Raw genomic sequence first — 22,416 nt, forward strand, 5'->3', positions numbered from 1 at the left:
AGAAAGTGTGAGTCCTTCACCTTTGTTTTGGGGGTTTTTTGTTTGTTTTTGTTTTGTTTTTCAAATTGTTTTGGCTATTCTGGGCCCCTTGCATTTTCATATGAATTTTAGGGTCATCTTGTCAATTTCTACAAAGAAGTTGGCTGGGATTTTGATAGAGATTGCATTGAATCAGTCGATCAATTTTGGGAGTACTTCCATTTTAATAGTACTAAGTCTTCCAGTTCATTAGCAAGTGATGTTTTCCCATTTATTTTGATTTTCTTAATTCTTTCAATAATGTCTTGCAGTTTTCATAGAAGTCTTACTCTTCTTTTGATAAATTTATTCCTAAGTATTTTATTCTTTTCTATGCTGCTGTAAATAGAATCATTCTCTTAATTTCATTTTGTGGACTGTTCAATATTGAAATACAATTAATTTTTGTATATTTATCTTGTATTCTGTTGCCTTGCTGAATTCATTTATTAGTTATAATAGGTTTTACCAGCTTTCTTAGGATATTATATATACAAGATCATGTCATCTGAAAATAGAAATAGTTTTACTTTCAGAATAGTTTTCTTACCACTAAGAGTCACAGAGTATAGTCCATGTATTCTACCTATGTAAAGTGGTGGTTCAAATAATTTTAGATGTCAAGGTATATGTTGAATATTGATTTGTGGGATGTTAGGGAACTGAAAACAGATAGCAGTACTTAGAAAAATTAATAGTCTATGCCCTGGGGGTTAGGATGTGCAGTCCTGTTCACAGACTTATTCCCTCCATAGATTAAAAGATGTAGGAAAAGTACCTTAGCCCTCCTCCCCCAAAATATGTCTTAAACCATTGTAAACTCACTGATGATTAAAATTCCACAAGACAAAAAACATTACTTAGTCTATAAGAAGGATAATGATAATACTTCTCTCATAGGATTCTTGTGAGTACCGAAGGATACAAAGTATAGAAAGTTCTTAGTTCAATGCCTGGCAGATACAAAAAAAAAAAAAAAAAAACAATAAATAGTGGTTAAGAGCTTGGCAGCTAACAAAAAGGTCAGCAGTTTGAGTCCACCAGCCACTCCTTGGAAACCCCATGTGGCAGTTCTACTTTGTCCTTTAGGGTTGCTATAAGTCAGAATGGACTCAACAATAGAAGAACGTAGCATCAAGATTGGAGGAAGACTCATTAACAACCTGCAATATGCACATGACACAACTTTGCTTGCTGAAAGTAAAAAAGACTTGAAGCACTTGCTGATGAAGATCAAAGACTATAGCCTTCAGTATAGATTACACTGCAACATAAAAAAAGCAAAAATCCTCACGACTGGACCAATAAGCAGTATCATGATTAAAAAAAAGAAAAGACTGAAGTTGTCAAGGATTTCATTTTACTTGGATCCACAATCAACACCCACGGAAGCAGCGGTCAAGGTATCAAACAATATATTGTATTGGACAAATCTGATGCAAAAGGCCTTTTTAAAGTGTTAAAAAGCAAAGATGTCACTTTGAGGACTAAGGTGTACTTGATCCAAGCCATGGTATTTTTAATCATCTCATATGCATGAGAAAGTTGGACAATGAATAAGAAACACCAAAGAAGAAGAACTGATGCATGAAAACTACCCTGTTGGCGAAGAATATTGAATATACCATGGACTGCCAGAAGAACAAGCAAATCTGCCTTGGAAGAAGTACTGCCAAAATGCTCCTTAGAAGCAAGGATGGCTAGACTTTGTCTCACGTACTTTGTACATGTTGTCAGGAGGGACCTGTCCCTGAAGAGGGACATCACGCTTAGTAGAAGGTCAGCAAAAAAGAGGAAGACCCGCAACAAGATGGATTGACACAGCAGCTACAACAATTGGCTCAAACACAGCAAGGACTGTGAGGAGGGCAGTGTTTCATTCTGTTGTACACAGGGTCACTATGAGTCGGAACTGACTCAACACCTAACAATAACAGCGATAAGAATAGTGGTAATAGTGATGGTTGTAGTGAGGTTGTTATTTCTGAAGATGTCAAAGGACTCATTAAAACCTTTCGATGAGTACTCCATTGTCTTCAGAAAAAAAATCCAAATTTCTTGCCATGGACCTTCTGTGATCTGGCCCCCATAATCTCCTCCATCTCATCTCTTGGCACAATTTCCCTCCCATTGCATGCGCAAGACATACTAACCTGCTCGAAGTCCCAACGTGTGACATGTACTGCCTTACTTCTAGGCCTTTACGCATGCTATCCCTTTTAGCTGGATCATACTTCCTCCCTTTCTTACCCTACCCAACTCCTATCTTCTGTGACCCTTCTGAGACCCTACTTCTAAAATAAGTATAATGCCCCTCCTGAGTGCTGCTTATATTTACTATTATTATAATATCACAATAGCCTATGGACTACTAGCTGTTTTAGGGTAGAGGCTGTGAATTATTTACCTTAAACTCCTTCCTTCCTCCCCCTCCTAGTGCCAGGACAGTGCCTTGCAGATTTGGCACACAAATAAATTAGCTTGTCAAATAAATCAAAAGAATTTATCTAAATTGAATCTATGGAAAAGTAATGCATTAAGTCCAGTCACTGTGGATGGATTTATTAGATTCTTTCCTAAAAGCAAGTTTTATAGTGAGATAGAAAAGGGAGGATGTGAGCCCAGAATGTCTCCTCGCAACCATGGGACAGAAAAGAACACAGGAATGGGAATGGAGACACTAAAGAAAAAGTTCATTTGCATCAACATCTCATTTACAGCCAACTCAACTGCTGCAAAAATTTAAGAAGACTTTGTTGTTGTTAGCTGTCATTGAATGGACCCTGACACATGGTGACTCCATGAACAATGGAACAAAACACTGCTTGATACAATAGGCTGCTGATCTGACAATGTTCTGTTGTGATCCATAGGGTTTCTTTGTCTGATTTTCAAAGAAGTAGATTGCTAGTACTTTCTTCCTAGTCAGTATTAGTCTGAAAACTCCACTGAAATCCGTTCGGCATCATAGCAACACACATAGACAGACAGGCAGTGACTGCCCGAAATTCTAGGCAAAAATGTGAGGGAAATCCTATTTATGCATACTACATCAAATAGAGAAAGGGGTGGGCCACATGCAGAAACCTTTCAAAAAATGAGGCATGCTGAACCAGTGAACAGCTCCTTAATGAAGAAAAAGTAAGTGCTGGATTTTCTAGTCGATGAGATAATACTAGTAACAGTAGCTGTTACAAGTGTTCCAAGACTTAAACTACATAATACTAACTTTAAAATTGTAACAATACCTATAAACATGGGTTGTACAGACGGCTTACCTGGTGGTGGACTAGTAGGTGTCATTAATGCTGGTTCTGTGGGAGGTATGCCTACAAAGAAACAAAGATTCTTTTCCTTAAACTGTATTTGTTTAAAGTAAAGCCCACATAGTTGATATAGGAATCTTTAGGTTAAAGGGAAATAATGCTTTGGGACAGAGAAAGCAGGAGGGATGTTAGAGGCAAGATTAAAATGATTTGGAGAGTAATTAGGAATAAATAACTATGGAAGGAATATTGAAGAAGAATCTTATAAGTTTATTGTCTGTCTAAAAATTCTGTTCTCTATCTCTTGCCATCATAGAGAAATAATATTCAAGTGTTTCACTTCTCAGAACAAATGAAGACAGTTCACACTTACAGTCTCCTGGATAAACACATTTGAGAGTGATCTCATCAAGGATCATATTCTTAGGGCAGTAGGGCAAGCATCCTTCAACCCTTTATATGAAACAAGAAGGAAAACAAAATCAAAAAAAGTTTGAAATTAAAAAAAAAACCTTCATTTAACTTACGCAACTAAGATATTATGAAATTCTTGTATCCCCCTTCTCGAGCACCAACTGCTCTATTTGTTACCACTTCATCATACTATCTTATGAAATCACAAGATAACTGATGATAAAAGCATATTATCAATGATTAAGGCAGATTTGAACACAGAATATTCAAAAGATATGCTTGGGGTCCACTAACACCATTTTATATAAATTAGTGAAGATACTAAAAAATAATTTATTGGGATTTTAGCCTATATTTGGTCTACTGTTTCTGTCCACTCTTACACTCCCCCACTTCCAAGCAGATAGGCAGGTTTTTTTAAATATTCTTGATTAAAGGACGTTTATAGGACAAAAACAGCATCTTCGGTGGCTCTCCATGGCTATTATAAAATTCTAAAGTTATTGAAAAGATATTAGAGGCTCCGGGTGGAAGAAATGGGAGTGAGGGATGGTTACAGGTCTTTGAAAACAGAGAAGAGGGGCAGAGGACACAGCTCCCAAGAGCAGCAAAGACTGTGCCCAGATTTCTGGCAGTACCTGGGAGAAGAAGGTTGCATATGAGTCTGAGGAGACCAGGTGTTAAGATCCAGGGAGTCCGATCCTGGTAAGGATGTACAGCCCTTGTATGTGACACAGAAGCTAAGCAAGAGTGCCAAATTTCAAGATGACAGGAGCTTGGGCATTGTGGGCCAAAGATAGGAGGAACCATTGTGAATGCATTTCCTCTAAGAGAATGAAGTCAGGAAAATGACTGAGATTAAATTTTTTTTCAAGTGCAAATGGGGCTCAGAGTTCAATTTTGTCTGGTTTGAAGGAAATAAATGCAATCCTTTATATACCAAACCAAACCCATTGCCATCGAATTGATTCCAACTCATAGTGATCCTGTAGGACAGAGTAGAACTGCCCCATAGGGTTTCCAAGGTTGTAATCTTTACAGAAGCAGATTGCCACATCTTTTCCCCATGCAGCGGCTGGTGGGTTCAAACCTCCGGCCTTTCAGTCAGCAGCCAAATGCTTAACTACTGCACCACCAGGTCTCCTTCCTTGATGTACAACCAACTCTAATTATTAGATTCATACGTTCTACAGAGAATTAATGCAAATATTGTCATGAAAAGGATTGCTTGTCGGCCTCTCAGATACCCTAGCAGGTTGTAATGATATATTTAATATATTTAAAACATTTCCAATTGTCTCATTAGTAAAGTAAAGAATTTGAACCAAAACTGTCCAAGGCCTTTTTCATTGGGGATGGAAATGACCTTGACACTAGGTGTAAGTGCTGCCACCAGAGGGCGCGCGAATCACGGAAGGAAATACAACCCAATAGGAAATACAGGCAACACTAAAAACCAAGAAAGGCTTAAATTGCTCTTAACATGAGACACAGCCATATCTTGTTTGTCTCCTTCACCAATGATTTTTTTTTTTTTTTAACATGAACAGTGTAACTTACATGGTCCGTTGTTTGTTGCATGAGATGAATTTGTATAACAGAAGTTTAACCTATCTATGTATTACTAGAAACCCTGGTGGTGTAGTGGTTAAGCGCTATGGCTGCTAACCAAAGGGTCGGCAGTTTGAATCCACCAGGTGCTCCTTGGAAACTCTATGGGGCAGTTCTACTCTGTCCTATAGGGTCGCTATGAGTCGGAATCGACTCGACGGCACTGGGTTTGGTTTGCTTTTTGATGATATTACTATTCTACTCTAAACTTTATCAAGCAGAGGACAGAAGAAAAATTAGTTTCTAGGTTGCTGAAAACACTAGGGGAAGTCAGTTATCATGAAATTAACACTAATTTTTATGCAACTCAATTATTTTGCCACTTTTTTATTCAAGTCAAAACCAGACCCATCCCTCCTACATTATTTTCCAAAGACCACTGACTTAAATGCCTTCTCTCATAGTAGCCCATAGCGGCTTCCTTCTTATTTTGCCATATGACTGCTAATCTATACAACTTCTAACTGACAAATTTAATGTCTCAGAGGCAGAGCAGTTCTTACAAAAGGTGCATTATATAACAGGAAAAATTTTATTTACTTACATGTTCTACAGCATGCTAGTTGATACCTTTTCTCATAAAAACTTTCATTTTCTACTAGATGTTTATAATTTTAACACTTATTGTTGTTGTTGCTAGTTGTTCTTGAGTCAATTCCAACTCATAAGGACCCGTATGTACATAGCAGAATTGCTCCATGGGGTTTTCAAGGCCGTGACCTTTCAGAAGCAAATCACCAGGTTTATTTTCCAAGGTGCCTCTGGGTGGATTTCAACCACCAAACTTTCAGCTACTAGTGGAGCACTTAACTGTTTTGCCACCAGGGATTCTGTTTTTAACACTAGATGTTCATATTTTTAACAATGGCTTTATGCCATCGGAAGCCCTGGTAGCATAGTGGTTAAGAGCTATCTATGGCTGCTAACCAAAAGGATGGCAGTTTGAATCCACCAGGTGCTCCTTGCAAACTCTATGGGGCAGTTCTACTCCGTCCTGTAGGGTCGCTATGAGTCGGAATCGACTGGACAGCAATGGGTTTGGTTTTTTTTGTTTTGTTTTGTTTTTATGTGCCATGGGAGCCCTGGTGACTCTGTGGTTAAGAACTCAGCTGCCAACCAAAAGGTTGTCAATTCAAATCCACCAGCCACTCCTTGGAAACCCTATGGGGGCAGTTCTATTCTGTCCTATAGGGTCGTTATGAGTCAGAATTGACTCGATGGCACACAAGAAGAAGACTGGCCAGTAAATCGAAACCGTTGGGGATTTGGGTTCAACCACCTCAGAGATTGCGTATGCCTTAAGAAGTAATAAACTAGCCAAATGACACTTTAAAATATAGCTCTACTTCCTCCACAGAGCCTGAGCTGACTATCACCTCAGTTCTCATTCTCTCATTCCTCTTTCCCCAAGTGCATGCCCCACTGCTTAGCCTCCCGCTGTCGCTCCTCTTTCTCTTGATGGCCAGCAATTTGTGAATGTAAGGGGTTTGAATGAATGGCGAAGATTTCTCCTTTTCAGAAAGAATAGGGTGCTTTTATTTTTAAGAAAATAAGCACAGATAAAACTGCCTTCTCTCATATATCATAGCACTTGAGACACAACAAGGTGTAGTCATTTAAATCCTGGTTCCACTGCTTACAAATTGTGTGAACAAGGACAAAATGTCTAACTTCTCTGTGCCCCCATTTTCTCTTCTGAAGATGAGAATAATGAGATTACCCATTTTACAGAGCGAGCCCTGCTGTAAATACTTAAATGTGCTAGCTTTTGCTGTTATTCTTCCAGCTCTCATTCTACTGTATTGTCATTATCTGCTTTTGTTTCTGGCTTCTTCCTAAAGGCTCTGAGCTCCTTAAGATTGGGGCTGTGCCTGATTTATTCACATGCCCAGAGCCTTTTATAGCACCAGTGCCCATTACAGAATAGATGTTCATTAAATGCTTAATGTAAAAGAATACTATTGAGCCATTTCTCTGTTCTAATTCACAATAAAGCTCCTTAAAAAAAAGAAAGAAGGAAAAAGTTGTTTATACTCTCTGTCTACATTTTGGCCCTTCCAATTCTCTCTTAAACCCACTGCAATTGGCTTTCACTCCCATAATTTTGCAAAAACACCCTCGTTAAGGTCACTGGTCATCTCTAGTTGCTAAATCCTATGTTCAATTCTCAGTCTCAAATTTAAAATGTTCAAAACCAAGTCCCTCGTTTCGCCTCCAAGCTGCTCCTCCTAACATCTTCCTTATCCCAGGAAAACAACCCAGTTCTTCTATTAAATTGAATCATTTGAAATTGCCGATATTCAACCAGTTTCAGTTACAAAAACATCAGTTTCACGAGCGTCCACCTAATAATTGCTGAGGCCAAAAAGTTGAGTTTTTAACTCCTCTTTCTCTCGTAATATTAATTCCATATCCTAAGGCCCTTAGTTTGAAATATATTCAGAATCTGTTCACTTCTCACTGATACAAACTTAGTCAAATTACCTTCATCTTTATCTTTTGTGCATATTACTGACCAGTTCTGTCCTTGCCCTTCCCCTCCCCAAGAGTATATATTCTCAATATGACAGAATGAACCTTTTAAAACATAAATCAGACCATACTGCTCCTCTGCCCAAAATACACCAGCGGCTCCCTATCTTATTCAGAGAAAAAAAACTAAGTCTTTACAACAGGCTAATGGCCCTACATGATTTGCCCACTACTATGGTTCTTTGATCTCATTTTCTACCTGTCTCAGTCTTGTTCACAGTGCTCCAACTAACTGTCCTCCTTGCTGATCAACAAACGCACCAAACTTATCCTCAACCTTTGCAATGTTTCAAATTGGATGGCTCTTGTCTCAGATATCCTCATGGCCAGTTCCCTCACTTCCTTCAGAACTCTTATCAGCCAGCCTTTCCCTAACACCATATATTAGGTAACAAACATACACACATGCTTCATACTTCCTGTCGCTTTTTTTTCTCCATAATGCTTATTATATCAATGTACTGTATATTTGCTCCTTTGTTTGCTTATTCTCAGTCTCAACCCAACAAAATGGAAACTACATGAGGGCAGGTATTTTGTCTGTTTGCTCACGACTGTACCTCTAGCAACTACAATGACCTACTTCTGAAAAATCGGCCATTGAAAATCCTATGGAGCCCAGTTCCAATCTGATACTTCATGGGGTTGCCATGAGTTGGAACTGGCTCAATGGCAACTGGTAAAAAGAAAGAGTCCTGGCACACAGTAACCCTCAATAAATATTTCTTGAATGAAATAAATCCACCAATGAGTATATAGCATGTACAATTTTCTATTGAGAGTAGTTGCTTTAAATCTAAAAAAAAAAAAAATCATGGAAAATATCTGCTAATACTGGGTTTACTCATTTAATGGTAAACATTACTTACGGTGGAAGAAATTTACATGCTAGTGCTTCAGGATCACTACATGTTTTAAAACAGGGAGTGGCACAAGGTTCATATCTCCATTCACACATCCTTCTGTAAGGAACTGCTGCTTGAATTTCTGGGGAAAAAAATTCAGTTTAGATTGCGTACAGTGTTAATGCACAGATTGAAAAACGATGATATGAAGCTTCCTATGGCTTGACCCCTCTTCGACTATGACTACAGGGAAAAAAAAGTGTCTTAATTGTTGATGAAAGCATTTCATACTAGTTTGACTATCCCAAAAAAGCAAGAGGCTGAGGGAGGCTAAAGAAAATTCAAAATCTTCTTCACTAGGTTTAGTGGGGTTTCATGGATCTGCATGTAATAATAATACCATATACTTGTTTGGAATTTTGTATTGTACAAAGTAATATTTCATCATTATTCTATTTTATCCTCATAATAATCCTATTAAGCAGGTATTATTTCCATTTTATGAATGAAGAAATTGAGGCTCAGAGCAGCTAAGTGACTTGCCAAGTTCAAACAATTAGAAATATAGTGGGACCAAATCTTGTTTCCTGACTTCAAATCTCCAGAGAACATTCCATGTTTGTTCTTCTCACAGAAGTCAGCACGCTGACTTGAACTTGGTATTACTTGATGACCAAAAAATAAATGAAGGAATTTGAACAATACATATTTACAATTATAAAGCCTATCTTGATGAAGTGTTTCCTCATGCAAACTCTGCTAATACTCCCCCTACCACATCACATAGCAGTCTTCTAGAGCTGCCCAAAAGTATCTCTGAACAAGAAAGCTCCACAAAGAAGGAAGTTCAGGAAATAGGTTATGTTTCTTGGACTCGAGATAGTGAATCCAACTCCAAAGTGTGGGGGAGGAATGTAAGACTTTTTAGAAGGCATCTATGCATCTAAAGATTAACGTAACTGCTAGACCTGGGTTACTGAGCTCATGGGTTAACACTCAGGATGGACTACTAGAGTTTTCTAGGTTCAGGAAGCCCACAAATATCAGTTCTGAGATTTTGATGATGTCATTGGTGCCAGTTCTCCAAAGTTCCGATGGGGTAGTTAGGTCTAGTTCTAATGGAGTTAATTTCTAGAGTAGAGGGGGAAACAGAGTCATGTGAAGTTCAACTATAAGTAAATACAAGTAAAAATATTACAACCACTTTTTTTTTTTATGGAATATTTTATAGGCCATGTCAGTGACTCTTTCTTAAGATCACAAGAATCCCTTTCAATGGGCAGAAATTTGAAGCTCAATTTGAATTTTCCAAAATCCAGAGACTTGCAAGGTTTAGAGAAATTTATTCTCAATGGAAAGGGCTAATGATTAGCTCTCTTAGACTGCTTTAAGAGGTTTGGTTAGGATGGAAGGCTTTGTTTGTGAGAACCAAGGCAGATATCAAACTCTTGAGTTTTGAAAATAAAGCATGGCTTTTAAACATTGGATAAAGCAGTGGAGGTTGCTTTCTGAAATTCAGAAAATTCAATAGTTATTGACCTCCTAGACTCTCTAGAAATAAGAGCAGATTTCTGCTGAATCAGGAAAATCTTCCAGAAATCAGTGGAACTAGACACTCTTAGTATTCAAAGGAGAGAGACAAATACATTGTCCTTTTCACTAAGAATTAGATTATTCAGAAGTTGTTTTCTAGGAATGAAAAAATAGATACAAGCACTAGAAAACCAGGAGACATGGGTAGACTCTGTTTCCAAAGTCCAGACAGTATTGATAGAGATCCCACTGGGATAATAATAACTAATTCCTATGAAGTAGGTACTATTCATTCTCTCATGTTACCAGTGAGCAAACTGAAGAACAGAGATGTTAAGAAACTTATTCAAGATCATACAACTCTATCTACTTATACACAACTATATAAAAGAACTGGAATCTAAGCTCAAGAAGTCGGTTTTATATCCTGAAATCATATGGGCTCTAAAAGTTAGACAAAACCAGGTTTAATCCTGTCTCTGCCACGTCTTAGCTGATGACATTGCCCAAATTATTTAATCTCTCCAGCTTCAGTAATCCTCCAAAGGCTAGGTGACCTAAAAATAACTGAACTCCAAAGCTTTAGTAATGCAAGCAAGGTTCAGCTTATGAATTCAGAGAGAGAAACTTCCAGAAAAGATGGGAGCTAACCAGAGAGGCAGACAATTCCTTGTTCCACATAGGTTTCAGGCCAGTTACCGCTTTCCTGGGGAATTGAAAGTGTGAGAAGATGTGATTCCATTTGCTATGGGACGCATGATATTTCCTAATCAGTCTATACTTTCAGGAGCATAGCTGGAAGTTGAGTCTGAATATGGAGTTAAGAGTTGCATGAGGAACACAATGAAAGGGACAGGAGTACAGGAAAGGGTGTCAGCAAGAGAGTTAACCAAATTATTCCTGAAAGCTCAGGAGCTAAGTAGAAACAAAGGTCTAGAGTTAGAAGGGGTCTCTATTAGGAACATCCTAGTAATATGCCTAATGACAAAGATAAACAGAACTAAATTCATATGGGTTAAACCAAAGATCAAAGACTGAATAGACAAATAGTACGGAACTAGATAATCCTGTAAAAGGACTTTTACAGTAAAAGTAAAAGAAATTGACTTGTGAACAGACCAAGGTTGTAGCAGTTAATACAACAAAGGGACAGAAAATTATTAAGTTACATGTACAACAGATAAGGGACATCAACATTAGGGAGAATTTAGTTTGAGGCAGCTTGCTTGAGAAGGAACCAAACTCAAGGCAACCCCACAAATCAAAACCAGGCAGACCTGGAGAGACCATAGAACTCAAATCACTACGTGACCAACAGATCCTGCCAGTTGCATATATTAGGCCAAAGGATGGAATTAATGAAATGGGGCACTGAATTTATATAGAGAGTGCAGTGGTTAAGAGCTCAGCTGCTAACCAAAAGGTCAGCAGTTTCAATTTACCAGCCACTCCTTGGAAACCCTATGGGGCAGTTCCACTCAGTCCTGTAGGTTAACTACAAGTAGGAATCAACTCAGTGGAAATGGGTTTGGTTATTATATATATATATATATATATATATATATATATATATATATATATATATATATATATATACACCCCAAAACAACCCACTGCCGTCGAGTCGATTCTCACTCATAGCGACCCTATATATATATATATACACACACATATATGTTTATTTATTTATACAAAAAAAAAAGAGAATCCATCGCTATCGAGTCAATTCTGACCTTTTAGTTAGCAGCCAAATGCTTAACCACTGTGCCACCAGGGCTCTGATAAAAAAAAAAAAGATACATATAAATATAAATTATAATTTTAAAAGCATATAAAAAGGCTGCAATGATTTAAGCAAAGATCAGCTGCTGCTAATAAAGCATTTTAATAATTTAATAAATAAAATTTAAACTTTAGGAGTTTCCTATGATATATGTCAATTTAAGTAACCTTAAATATGCCAAAGTTTTCAAAGTTTAAAATTTGAAAATTAATAGAAAAGAACCTGAATACATAAAACGCACACACACATACATACATATACACCATACACACATACACAGACATACACATATAATACACAATACACACTACATACAAATTGGAGCCCTGGTGATGCAGTGGTTAAGAGCCTCATTGCTAATTAAAAGGTTGGCCGTTTAAATCCACCAGCCACTCCTCGGAAATCTTATGGGGCAGTTCTACTCTGCTATGTGTCAGAATCGACTCAGTGGCAACAGGTTGGGGTTTTTTGGGAGGGCTTACATGCAAATTAAACTTCTTTCGCAGTGTACAACCATGTTGATACTATTCAAAAGCATAATGTATATGCTATACAATTGAACTATTTTATATCCCAATTCCAATAAAGGATCTACATATACACATACTTATTTTCAATGATAAACAAATCAGTGAAAAGCAGCATAATGTAACAGAAGGAACAATGGTTTTCAAATCAGACCTGCTAGGTTTGCATCCTGGCTATGTACTTGGGCAAGCTCCTTAACCAGTCAGAGCCCGTTTCCTGATCCATAAAATGGGGAACCTACACCATCTACTTCATACAGTATTTTAGAGGATTAGAGCTCATGGAGATAAAACACAGTCTGGCCCCATGCCAGGCAGATTAAATGAAAATTATAGAGGAAAGGGTTGGGAGTATGCGTACAAACAAGACCCCAGGTTATCTTTATATATACCAAATTTGAGGATGATAAAATATGTCTGAAAAGGACTTTGGAAGTGCTCAGTAAATAATTGTTACTACAGTTAAAATGGAATTATTAATGTGTCTTTCCAACAGCACCACAGGAAATTTTTTTCCACTTCAAAGTAAAAAATTAATTTTTAGAAGAATGGATTTAAATACAAAAACCTGCTAAATTTTCTGCCATTATGTAAAGTATTTATTTGTTCTGTTTTTTCTTTTTTTGGAGATCTTGGAAAACGTACCTTCTACGCTGAAGCTACTTGAATGTTTAAATTCTTCAGACTCATCATACTTAGATGCTTTGACACCAGAATCTGTGAATACGATGAAAAAGCCTTTCTTGCTGTATAATTCAAATGTGCTGTAACCAGGAATCCAGAGGCCCTGATGGTGGAAAAATGTGGCTCTCCGATGAAAGGCTGAATTCGCCTCCCACAGTTTCAGACTAAGAGTGTCATTGTCATGGACATAGAGAAAGTAGTTTGGCCTTTCAGCAGATTCCAAGGACACAACTGCCAATGCTGTAAAACATAAAGCAGTGTGTTTGACACTCCCCGGGCTCTCAGGAGAAGGTAGATCATGGACGCTGGCATTAAACAATGTATTTATAAAGTCAAAAAACTGTACTTTATAATCATCATACATAGTTAATGCCAACAAGAAAGATTTCAGTAATGAATTGTGAAAGGAGCATTTTAAATGTAATGAATAACAGTAACAGCTCCCTCCTCCCTCAAAAAATCAGTCTTTAGAGAGTTCTATTTTTTAAATAATTTCCCATGTTTTGGGGAAAAAAAAAAATATATATATATATCAACTTATGACCCCAGAATGTACAAGGCAGAAGAAACTGAATGATCAATTGAATACTATGCATTTGTGTTTGTAAACTTTAATATCTTCAAATACATAAAATCTACAAACAGTTAAACTGGATGATAAAAGACCGAGAGAAGGTAGAAAAAAGGCCAATTTAGGGGTGCAACTACATTTCAGTATCACAGAGATCTAAATGAGCAAATGTTCTTACAAGTGACTTTACTGCATTAAGAACTATTTGCTCAACATTATTGTCCACTTCCCAAAAGATAATCAAATGGCTAACTAATAATTACATTTTGCAAATATTTTGAGAAGGGTCATCCTTCTTTGATATGTGCTTTGAAAGTTTTCCTTAGATCAGTAAAACTCATAAGAGAAAAGTTTTGAAATTGAAGATTAAGTTTTTTTTTTAATAAATACCGTTAATTCTTTTCTACTAAAAGCATTTATTATTGAAAGTCATAAAACGAAGGGTTCTCTAAAATCCAATGTCTCATTCCAAAGACATTTACTGTGTCCCGAAATTTACTGTGTCCTGAAAATTCCTCTGCTGAACACTGAGAGATCCAAAGAATAAAAGAAATTTTTACAAGAAGAAAAAAAAAAAAAATGTAACCAACACATAAATTAAAACTTCAGATTATAAAAGTTTTCATAGGTTAAAAAAGACCTAAGAGAGCACAGAAAAGAAACAATTTAACTAGAGAATCAGAGTATTTCTTATAATCTGAAATCTAAGTTAGATTCATCCACTCAATAAATATTTATTAAGCATATAAACATACTGCGCACTATTCTAGGTAGGTGTGGTATATCAACAATGCAGTCTGGGCATAAATGGATCAGAAGGGGGCACTAACCAACAGAACAGGTGCCAAGTGGATACAAGCAGTGTAGACCTGCCTGTGCAAACCAGCTAAATGCAGGCCCAGGTTCTTGTCACTTAAGACATGTCAGTGAAGTAGGACAGACAAGGCCAGGTAAGCATACCGGGAAGTCTCAATGACTGCCTAGATTCTGATTTATGCTTTTAATTGCTAACTTCTTTGACACTCAAGTATAATCTATTTCCTTTTACTTTAATCTGGCATTAAAATCTTTCAAATCTTAGTGATCGGTGGGTAATTTTCCAAAAATTTCAAATTAAATTCTGTGATTATTAATACTATGAAAATTTAAGCTGTGCTTTATTTAGGACCAAGAACTCAATCAATTGGAGCTCTAATTAGCACACACATGCCAACAGATAAACAAAGAAAAGATTGTATACATAAAAGAGATAGCTAATTCATGTGTCAATGTATATTTGGTTTTATATAATTTAAGGCCTAGAAAATATCAAAAACATATTAGATCAATTTTTACTGAATATATGAGAAGTGTAAATGGAAAATTAAATTCTTATTTTCAATTGGAAATTATACTTACATGATGCTTTCTCTTTGAAAAGGCCTGGAGTGATCATAAAATTAAAAAATAAACTGTCATGAATACCATTTCTTGGAAAAGAGAAAATGCTTCTACTGCTCATATTGGCCCCCAGAATAAGGCCACTGTGCCCATAACTTGCCAGCATATATGGTCCTTCTCCAAGTCCTAGTTAAAAGCAAATCAGAAGATTAAAAGTTAGCATAGAATTTTTAAATTTCAATCTGTCACTTAAATAAAACAGATTTTAATAACTAAAAAATACTCCAAAAAAAGCCTTTAAAAATGTATCACTAATAACATAACTGAACTCTTTTAAAAACTAATAATTCAGAATACGTATTTCCAATTATGTATGTATATGTTTTATATATATATATACTGCATGGAAGGTTGAGTTAAGCTTTCTGGACCTCAAAGTTTCTTACCTATATGAAGAAGTTTGCCTAGATTACTTTCCAGCTCTAATATTCCAAGATTCTGATATTCTAATATTCCAAGATTCAATAAACATAATAAATTTAACTCTATCAATGGAAACACATTTTGATAGTTTTCTAAGAATCATTTCCCCTTAGTAGATTGCATAGCATAAAAACAGAATTCACAGACATGATACACAATATTTCCTTTTTCTGTAAATTATTGAATTTCATCAGTGAGGTATGTCTATACAAAAATAAATAAATAAGATGAATCTTAAGAGAGAAGTCAAAGACCTTTTTACTTATACTACAATTTCAGTGACTTAATGGGTTCTATACAGAAAAAAGTACCTATTGTAAAAAACTAGTAGAACCAAACCTGAAACTCAACTCGACCAAAATAATTTTTCTGCCCACTCCATCATATAAAGAGAAGTAACTAAATGATAATTAAGTATGCTGATAGTCCAAAAAAAATTTTTTTAGAAGTTCGATTTTATGACAAAAGTTGTATTTACCTTCAACCTAATCTCTGTGTCGCTTAATTTTTTAATACCTGAGATATTACAACACTTTCAATTTCCTCCCAAATCATCAGAAATTAAGTTACATAATTATCAGCTGTATACTTTTTACAGGTATATGCATATTTTGCAGTGTAGTTTAAGTAAAATGTTAACATGTGTTGTAGGTCAGATCACAAAAGATTAATCTGGTTGTTCTCAGTGTATTTCGCTTGCCCTCTTTTTCTCCTTTTTATCTCACAGGCAATTTTCCTTTCCCAGCCCACCCTGAAAAGGAGGAAAAAGATCTAAAGAAATGTGAGGTCCAGGTTTTTCCCCTTTCAGAAATGAAGACCACTAAGGGAAGGGGAGAGGATGACTGGATTGGAGGTATGAGAAGTCTTCCAAGTAGAAAAGAGAACAAGAACCAAACTTTCCATCCTGAGGACCAGGTGAAGAGAGGAGAAACTCAAATGATTAAATTATATTCAAGTGTAGTCCTTACTACTGACTCATCATGTGGGACAACTCATCACTGAGCAGCTGGGGACACTTGTAAGTCATAATGAAAAGAGCTTTATTAGGGACTTCGGCATTTGGAATGGAAATGGAGACGTGAAAGCAGAATTTTCTCCCACACCAAGATGGAGCTAACAGGAACAACGGAGAATTTTTCTGAGCCTGGCAGTACAGTAGTGGGCCCCCACCAATGTTACAAATGTATGTTACACATTGTGCTTCTCCATGAACCAAAATTATACAACAATCAAAGAAAATTATTTCAAAAGACTTTACCACCAATGGCTCATTTCCTAGGAACAAGAGCAACATGAACGCCACAGATACAGTTACAGATACACTTCAAATTATTGATAAAAATGTAGATTATAAGGAGATATATTTCAAAATGAGTAAGACTTATATACAACTACAACTTCACAGCTTGAAACACCCTTATGGATATTCAACATAAGGTTAGAAGAAAGGAGATAGACAATTAAACAAAAGCTTCTCTCCCCTACTGCACATGTCCTTTAGTACAGCAACCTGAAGAGATAATTTTTATCTGAGAAATTCATTTGTACAAAAATCTAAAGCTTCTGAAATGACTCTCAGTTAACTGATATCTTGCTTTTGAATTGTTTTCATGTATTTTCACCAACAGTTGAGAGACAAGTCATTGACCTTACCATAATTTTTTGCAATGAGAAGTATAATTTCAATGTCTACTAAAAGCAATCATTTCCTGCAGTAATACTTTAAACACAGTAACAAGCACATTCTGTCTAGTATATTGACAGGGAACTGCCAGAAATTCAAGCCAGATTCAGAAGTGGACGTGGAACCAGGGATATCATTGCTGATGTCAGATGGATCTTGGCTGAAAACAGAGAATACCAGAAAAATGTTTACCTGTGTTTTATTGACTATGCAAAGGCATTCGACTGTGTGGATCAAAACAAATTATGGATAATATTCCGAAGAATGGGAATTCCAGAACAGTTCATTGTGCTCACATGGAACCTGTATATAGATCAAGAGGCACAAGGGGATACTGCATGGTTTAATGTCAGGAAAGGTGTGTATCAGGGCTGTATCCTTTTATCATACTTATTCAATCTGTATGCTAAGCAAATAATCTGAGAATCTGGACTATATGAGGAAGAACGGGGCATCAGAAATGGAGGAAGACTCATAAACAACCTGGGTTATGCAGATGACACAGCCTTGCTTGCTGAAAGTGAATATGACTTGAAGCGCTTACTGATGAAGATCAAAGACTACAGCCTTCAGTATGGATTAATTTTCGCATAAAGAAAATAAAAATCCTCAAAACAGGACCATAAGCAACATTATGATAAATGGAGAAAGTACTGAAGTTGTCAAAGATTTAATTTTATTTGGATCCACAAACAACACCCATGGAAGCAACAGTCAAGAAATCAAATGATGTATTACATTGGGTAACTCTGCTATAAAATATCTCTTTAAAGTTGTAAAAAGCAAAGATGTCACTTTGAGGACTAAGGTGCACCTGACCCAAGCCACGGTATTTTCAATTGCTTCATATGCATGTGAAAGCTGGACAATGAATAAAAAGATCAAAGAAGAATTGATGTCTTTGAACTACGGTGTTGATGAAGAATATTGAATATACCATGGCCTGCTGGAAGAACAAACAAATGTCTTGGAAGAAGTACAGCCAGAATGCTCCTTAGAAGGGAAGATGGTGAGACTTCATCTTACATACCTTGGAAATGTTAGCAGGAAGGACCAGTCCCTGGAGAAGGACATCATGCTTGGTAAAGTAGAGGGTCATTGAAAAAGAGGAAGACCCTCAATGAGATGGATTGACAATAGCCTCAAACACAGCAGTGATTGTGATGACAGCACAGGACCAGACAGTGTTTCATTCTGTGGTACATAGGTTTAGTATGAATCAGAACCAACTCAACAGCACCTGTATCTAATAAAACTAAGGAGCCCTGGTGGAACAGTGGTTAAAGCTCTTGGCTGCCAACTGAAAGATCAGGAGTTTGAATCTACCAGCCACTCCCTGGGAGAAGATTTACGGCTTTGGAAATCCTGTGAGGCAGCTCTACTCTGTCCTTTTGGGTTGCTATGAGTCCAAACTGACTTACTACGGTGGGTTTGGTTTTGGGATCTAATAAAATCACTCTGAACTTAAAACTTACACAAGTTTTAGCAGAATATTGAACTCCTTGCTCACCTACAGCAATAACAATACCTCTACATTTTTAGTAAATGCCATAAAAATGAGCATGAAGTTATCATATACAGACTTTATAGTGAGGGTTATTGAAATTTTTCTTTCCCCCCTACATAATCACAAATGTTCATTTCTGTATTAGCTTTAAATAACATGTATATCTTAATAACATAGTAACCAGCATGTGGTATGCAATGAACTCAACAAATAGCTGTGAATTTATTTAGGATGAAACAAATTAAGAATAATCATTTCAAATCATTTACTTTTCATTAATAGTATCAGAAATCTCTGTAATTACATAACCCCTTTTTTTGTTTGTTTTCAATTTTCTATCTCTATTGCAGTACTTTATCAAACTCTTACTCCCTTTGCCAGGTTGATACTTTCCCTATTACCACAATCATAGGAAATAGATTCCTTCGTCACACCATGTAATGTATCAGTGTATCACGAAGGTTGAATGTCCTGTATTCACCCTATGAATATTGTTGTTGTTGTTAGGTGCCGTCAAATTGGTTCCAACCCCATGCACAACAGAATGAAACATTGCCCAGTCCTGTGCCATCCTCACGATCATTGCTGAGTTCGAGCCCATTGTTGGAGTCGTGTCAATCCATCTCATTGAGGGTCTTCCTCTTTTTCGCTGACCCTCTACTTTACCAAACATGACATCCTTCCCCAGGGACTGGTTCCTCCTGATAACATGTCCAAAGTACATAAGATGAAGTCTCACCATCCTCCCTTCTAAGGAGCATTCTGGCTCTACTTCTTCCAAGACAGATGTGTTCATTCTTCTGGCAATCCAACACAATATTATAAATGAAACTAGAAGAACTGGTTTAAAGAGCTGGTTTAAAGAATCCTGTAATGCATTAGAAAAAAGAACAATCACTAGAATGCAGCAGACTTGTTGACAGAAAGCAAAATGTACCAATAAATTAATCTATAGCAAAAGGCAGATATTCAGTATTCATAGGCAATTCTGCTTCTAGGCCCAAGGGACTGCAGAAGGAATGCTAAAGAGTACAGAGATGCAGATGGAGATTTTCAAAGAACGGGAAATATTTGTGATCTAGATTTTTATATAATTAACCAGAGTGCTTTTTTAATGTTTTTTTTTTTTCCTCCATCAAATTTACAAAGATTGTTTCCTAAAAGTTGAGGAAATATTAACGTAAATAACCAAAGCTAGATTGCACACATTTGCTTTTTAATACATCTCTCCTGTTCTCCAAACCTATCCGGCCATGTTTGGACATTTACAGCTTAAACTGTCAGATTTTCCTTGGCTCAGTAAGGCACCTAAACTGCCTTGCATAGATTGATTAGAGTTCTTTAATGGCCCAGCTTTTCTGTAACTATTACTGTAACTTGTCTTTCATGGATCCAGTATTTGTCCAGTCACTGAGAGAGCTGACACTTTCTTAAAAAAACCAAACCCAACCCAGTGCCATCTAGTCGAGTCCGACTCATAGCAACTCTATAGGACAGAGTAGAACTGCCCCATAGAGTTTCCAGGGAGCATCTGGCGGATTCAAACTGCCGACCCTTTGGTTAGCAGCCGTAGCACTTAATCACTACACCACCAGGGTTTCCGACACTTTCTTAAAACCTCTTAATTGTTTGAATTGGTTTAAGCTGCTATACCTTCCTCATCAAATAGATTTCAGAGTAAGCAGACTCCTGTTATCTTCTGGCATTTTCCCTGAGGATGTAATTTTCTGTCTCTTCTTATATTCATGCCTTAGTTTTAGGCAGCAGTGTCCTCAGAATTCTCATTGCTGATCTCATTTCCTAAAAGTCTCATATTGGAACTCAGCTTTGCTTCTCATAAAAGAGTGACGCTGTGATTGTTATAGTAACAAAAATATCAAATTTATGATCAGATGAAATTTCAGAGACAATAAATTGGAGGCTCATTAACTCCCCCTTGATTTCTTAAGTTTCATGCCCCATGAACCACTGACTCACACAGTCAAAAACTAGACCTTGTCATCTTCAACAACTGAATCCTCAAAATTCTTCTGTCAAACACTCACTGTCTAACTAACCATCACTGCCAGTCCTTCTGCCTCACTCCTCTGGTACTCACTCCTGTAATCCTTCAATCTCAGCAAAACCCTATCATTTTTCACTTTTTATCACTCTTTATGTCTTCATCTCCCTCCTTATCCAAATTAGAATTCTTGTTCTGGCACCATAATCACACACTTACATTCTTACCTTGCTGGCCCTACTCTCTCCTTGTTGCATTGTTTCTGTTGTTAGTTGACATCGATTTGGCTCCCACTCAGAGCGACCTCATATGTAACAGAATGAAATGTTGCCCAGTCCTGTGCCATGTTTACAATCATTGATGTGTTTGAGTCCGTTGTTACAGTTATTGTGTCAATCCATCTCATTGAGGGTTTTCCTCATTTTTGCTGATCCTCTACTTAACCAAATATGATGTCCTTTTCTGAGGACATATCAAAGTAAGCGAGCCGAAGTCTTGCCACCCTCCCTTCTAAGGAGTATCCTAGTTCTATTTCTTCAAATACTGATTTGTTCATTCTTTTTATAGTCTGCAATATGTTCAACATTCTTTGCCAACACTGCAATTCAAATGCATCATTTTTCACTATCCAGCTTCTGCATGCATATACCCATATGGAAAAATCACAACAAATCTAAGACTTGCACCTGAGTATCAGAAGTTAACTGCAGAAAAATCAGGCAGTCACCTAGGCCTGAGCCAACTAGGAGAAGTCCAAAATTATTACAACAAAAAATAAAATAGATACTCAACCTTGCTAGAAATTTCCTAGTAATTTCATTTCTTCACTCACCAGAAGATGATTTCAGAGCTTCTTCTTTCTCCCCAAGTCTTCAATATCACCCCTCCACACCACACTTTCAGCTGATCACCTATTCTCTTAACCTTATAGTGAAAACAGAAGCCCTAAGAACTATCATCTTTCCATCATCAATATTCACCAATTTAAATGCTTTTGCACCCACACACCCTGCTTTCTGTTCTGTTGGAAAGAAAAAAAGTCACACCTAACTAAGGTTAGCCCCTCCACTTGAGCTCTGAATCACATCCACTCTCAACTTCATAAAGATGCTGACCCTGCAATTATTCCCTTCCTCTATCGCTTCATCAATTTATTTCTCTACTCTTTTCCCCTTTTTCTCTACCTTTGGGTATTTTCACTTTATTACTTCCTATTCTCTCCTTAACCCTCTCCAGGCTGACCTACCTCCCAACTACTCCAGTTAGGCAGCTATTAAAGTCATCAGTTACCTACATTTTTGTCTTCATCTCAACAGCCCTCTTAGCATAATTTTGCATTGTTGACCACTTTCCTCTTTCACTTTATTTCTTGACTTCTGTCACATTCTCTTGCTTTTCTGCCCCTGCATTAGCACTCTTTCTCAGTCTTATTTCCTCCTCATCTTCCAGGTGACTGTGTCTTAGGTCTCTGACTTTGGCCCTCATCTCTTCGTTGTTTGAAATTCTCCCTAAACGATGTCATCCAGTTCTGTGGTTTCAAATATCATCTTCAAACTGATAACTGGGTCTTTTCCAT

The 22,416-nt window shown here is 36.9% G+C and overlaps 1 protein-coding gene across 1 annotated transcript in view; it reads right to left on the reverse strand.

Moving 5' to 3' along the window:
* Nucleotides 1-22,416, reverse strand: part of OTOGL (otogelin like) — a 191,098-nt gene that overhangs the window by 60,687 nt on the left and 107,995 nt on the right. Inside the window, exons 32-36 of the mRNA XM_064285124.1 lie at nucleotides 15,183-15,350; nucleotides 13,175-13,453; nucleotides 8,711-8,828; nucleotides 3,658-3,737; nucleotides 3,267-3,347 (exon numbers count right to left, since the gene is read on the reverse strand). Coding sequence (XP_064141194.1) covers nucleotides 3,267-3,347; nucleotides 3,658-3,737; nucleotides 8,711-8,828; nucleotides 13,175-13,453; nucleotides 15,183-15,350 — 726 coding nt within the window. The remainder of the gene's footprint in view (nucleotides 1-3,266; nucleotides 3,348-3,657; nucleotides 3,738-8,710; nucleotides 8,829-13,174; nucleotides 13,454-15,182; nucleotides 15,351-22,416) is intronic.

The sequence above is a fragment of the Loxodonta africana genome, chromosome 4 (genome assembly GCF_030014295.1).
Source record: "Loxodonta africana isolate mLoxAfr1 chromosome 4, mLoxAfr1.hap2, whole genome shotgun sequence".
Classification (NCBI taxonomy): Eukaryota; Metazoa; Chordata; class Mammalia; order Proboscidea; family Elephantidae; genus Loxodonta; species Loxodonta africana.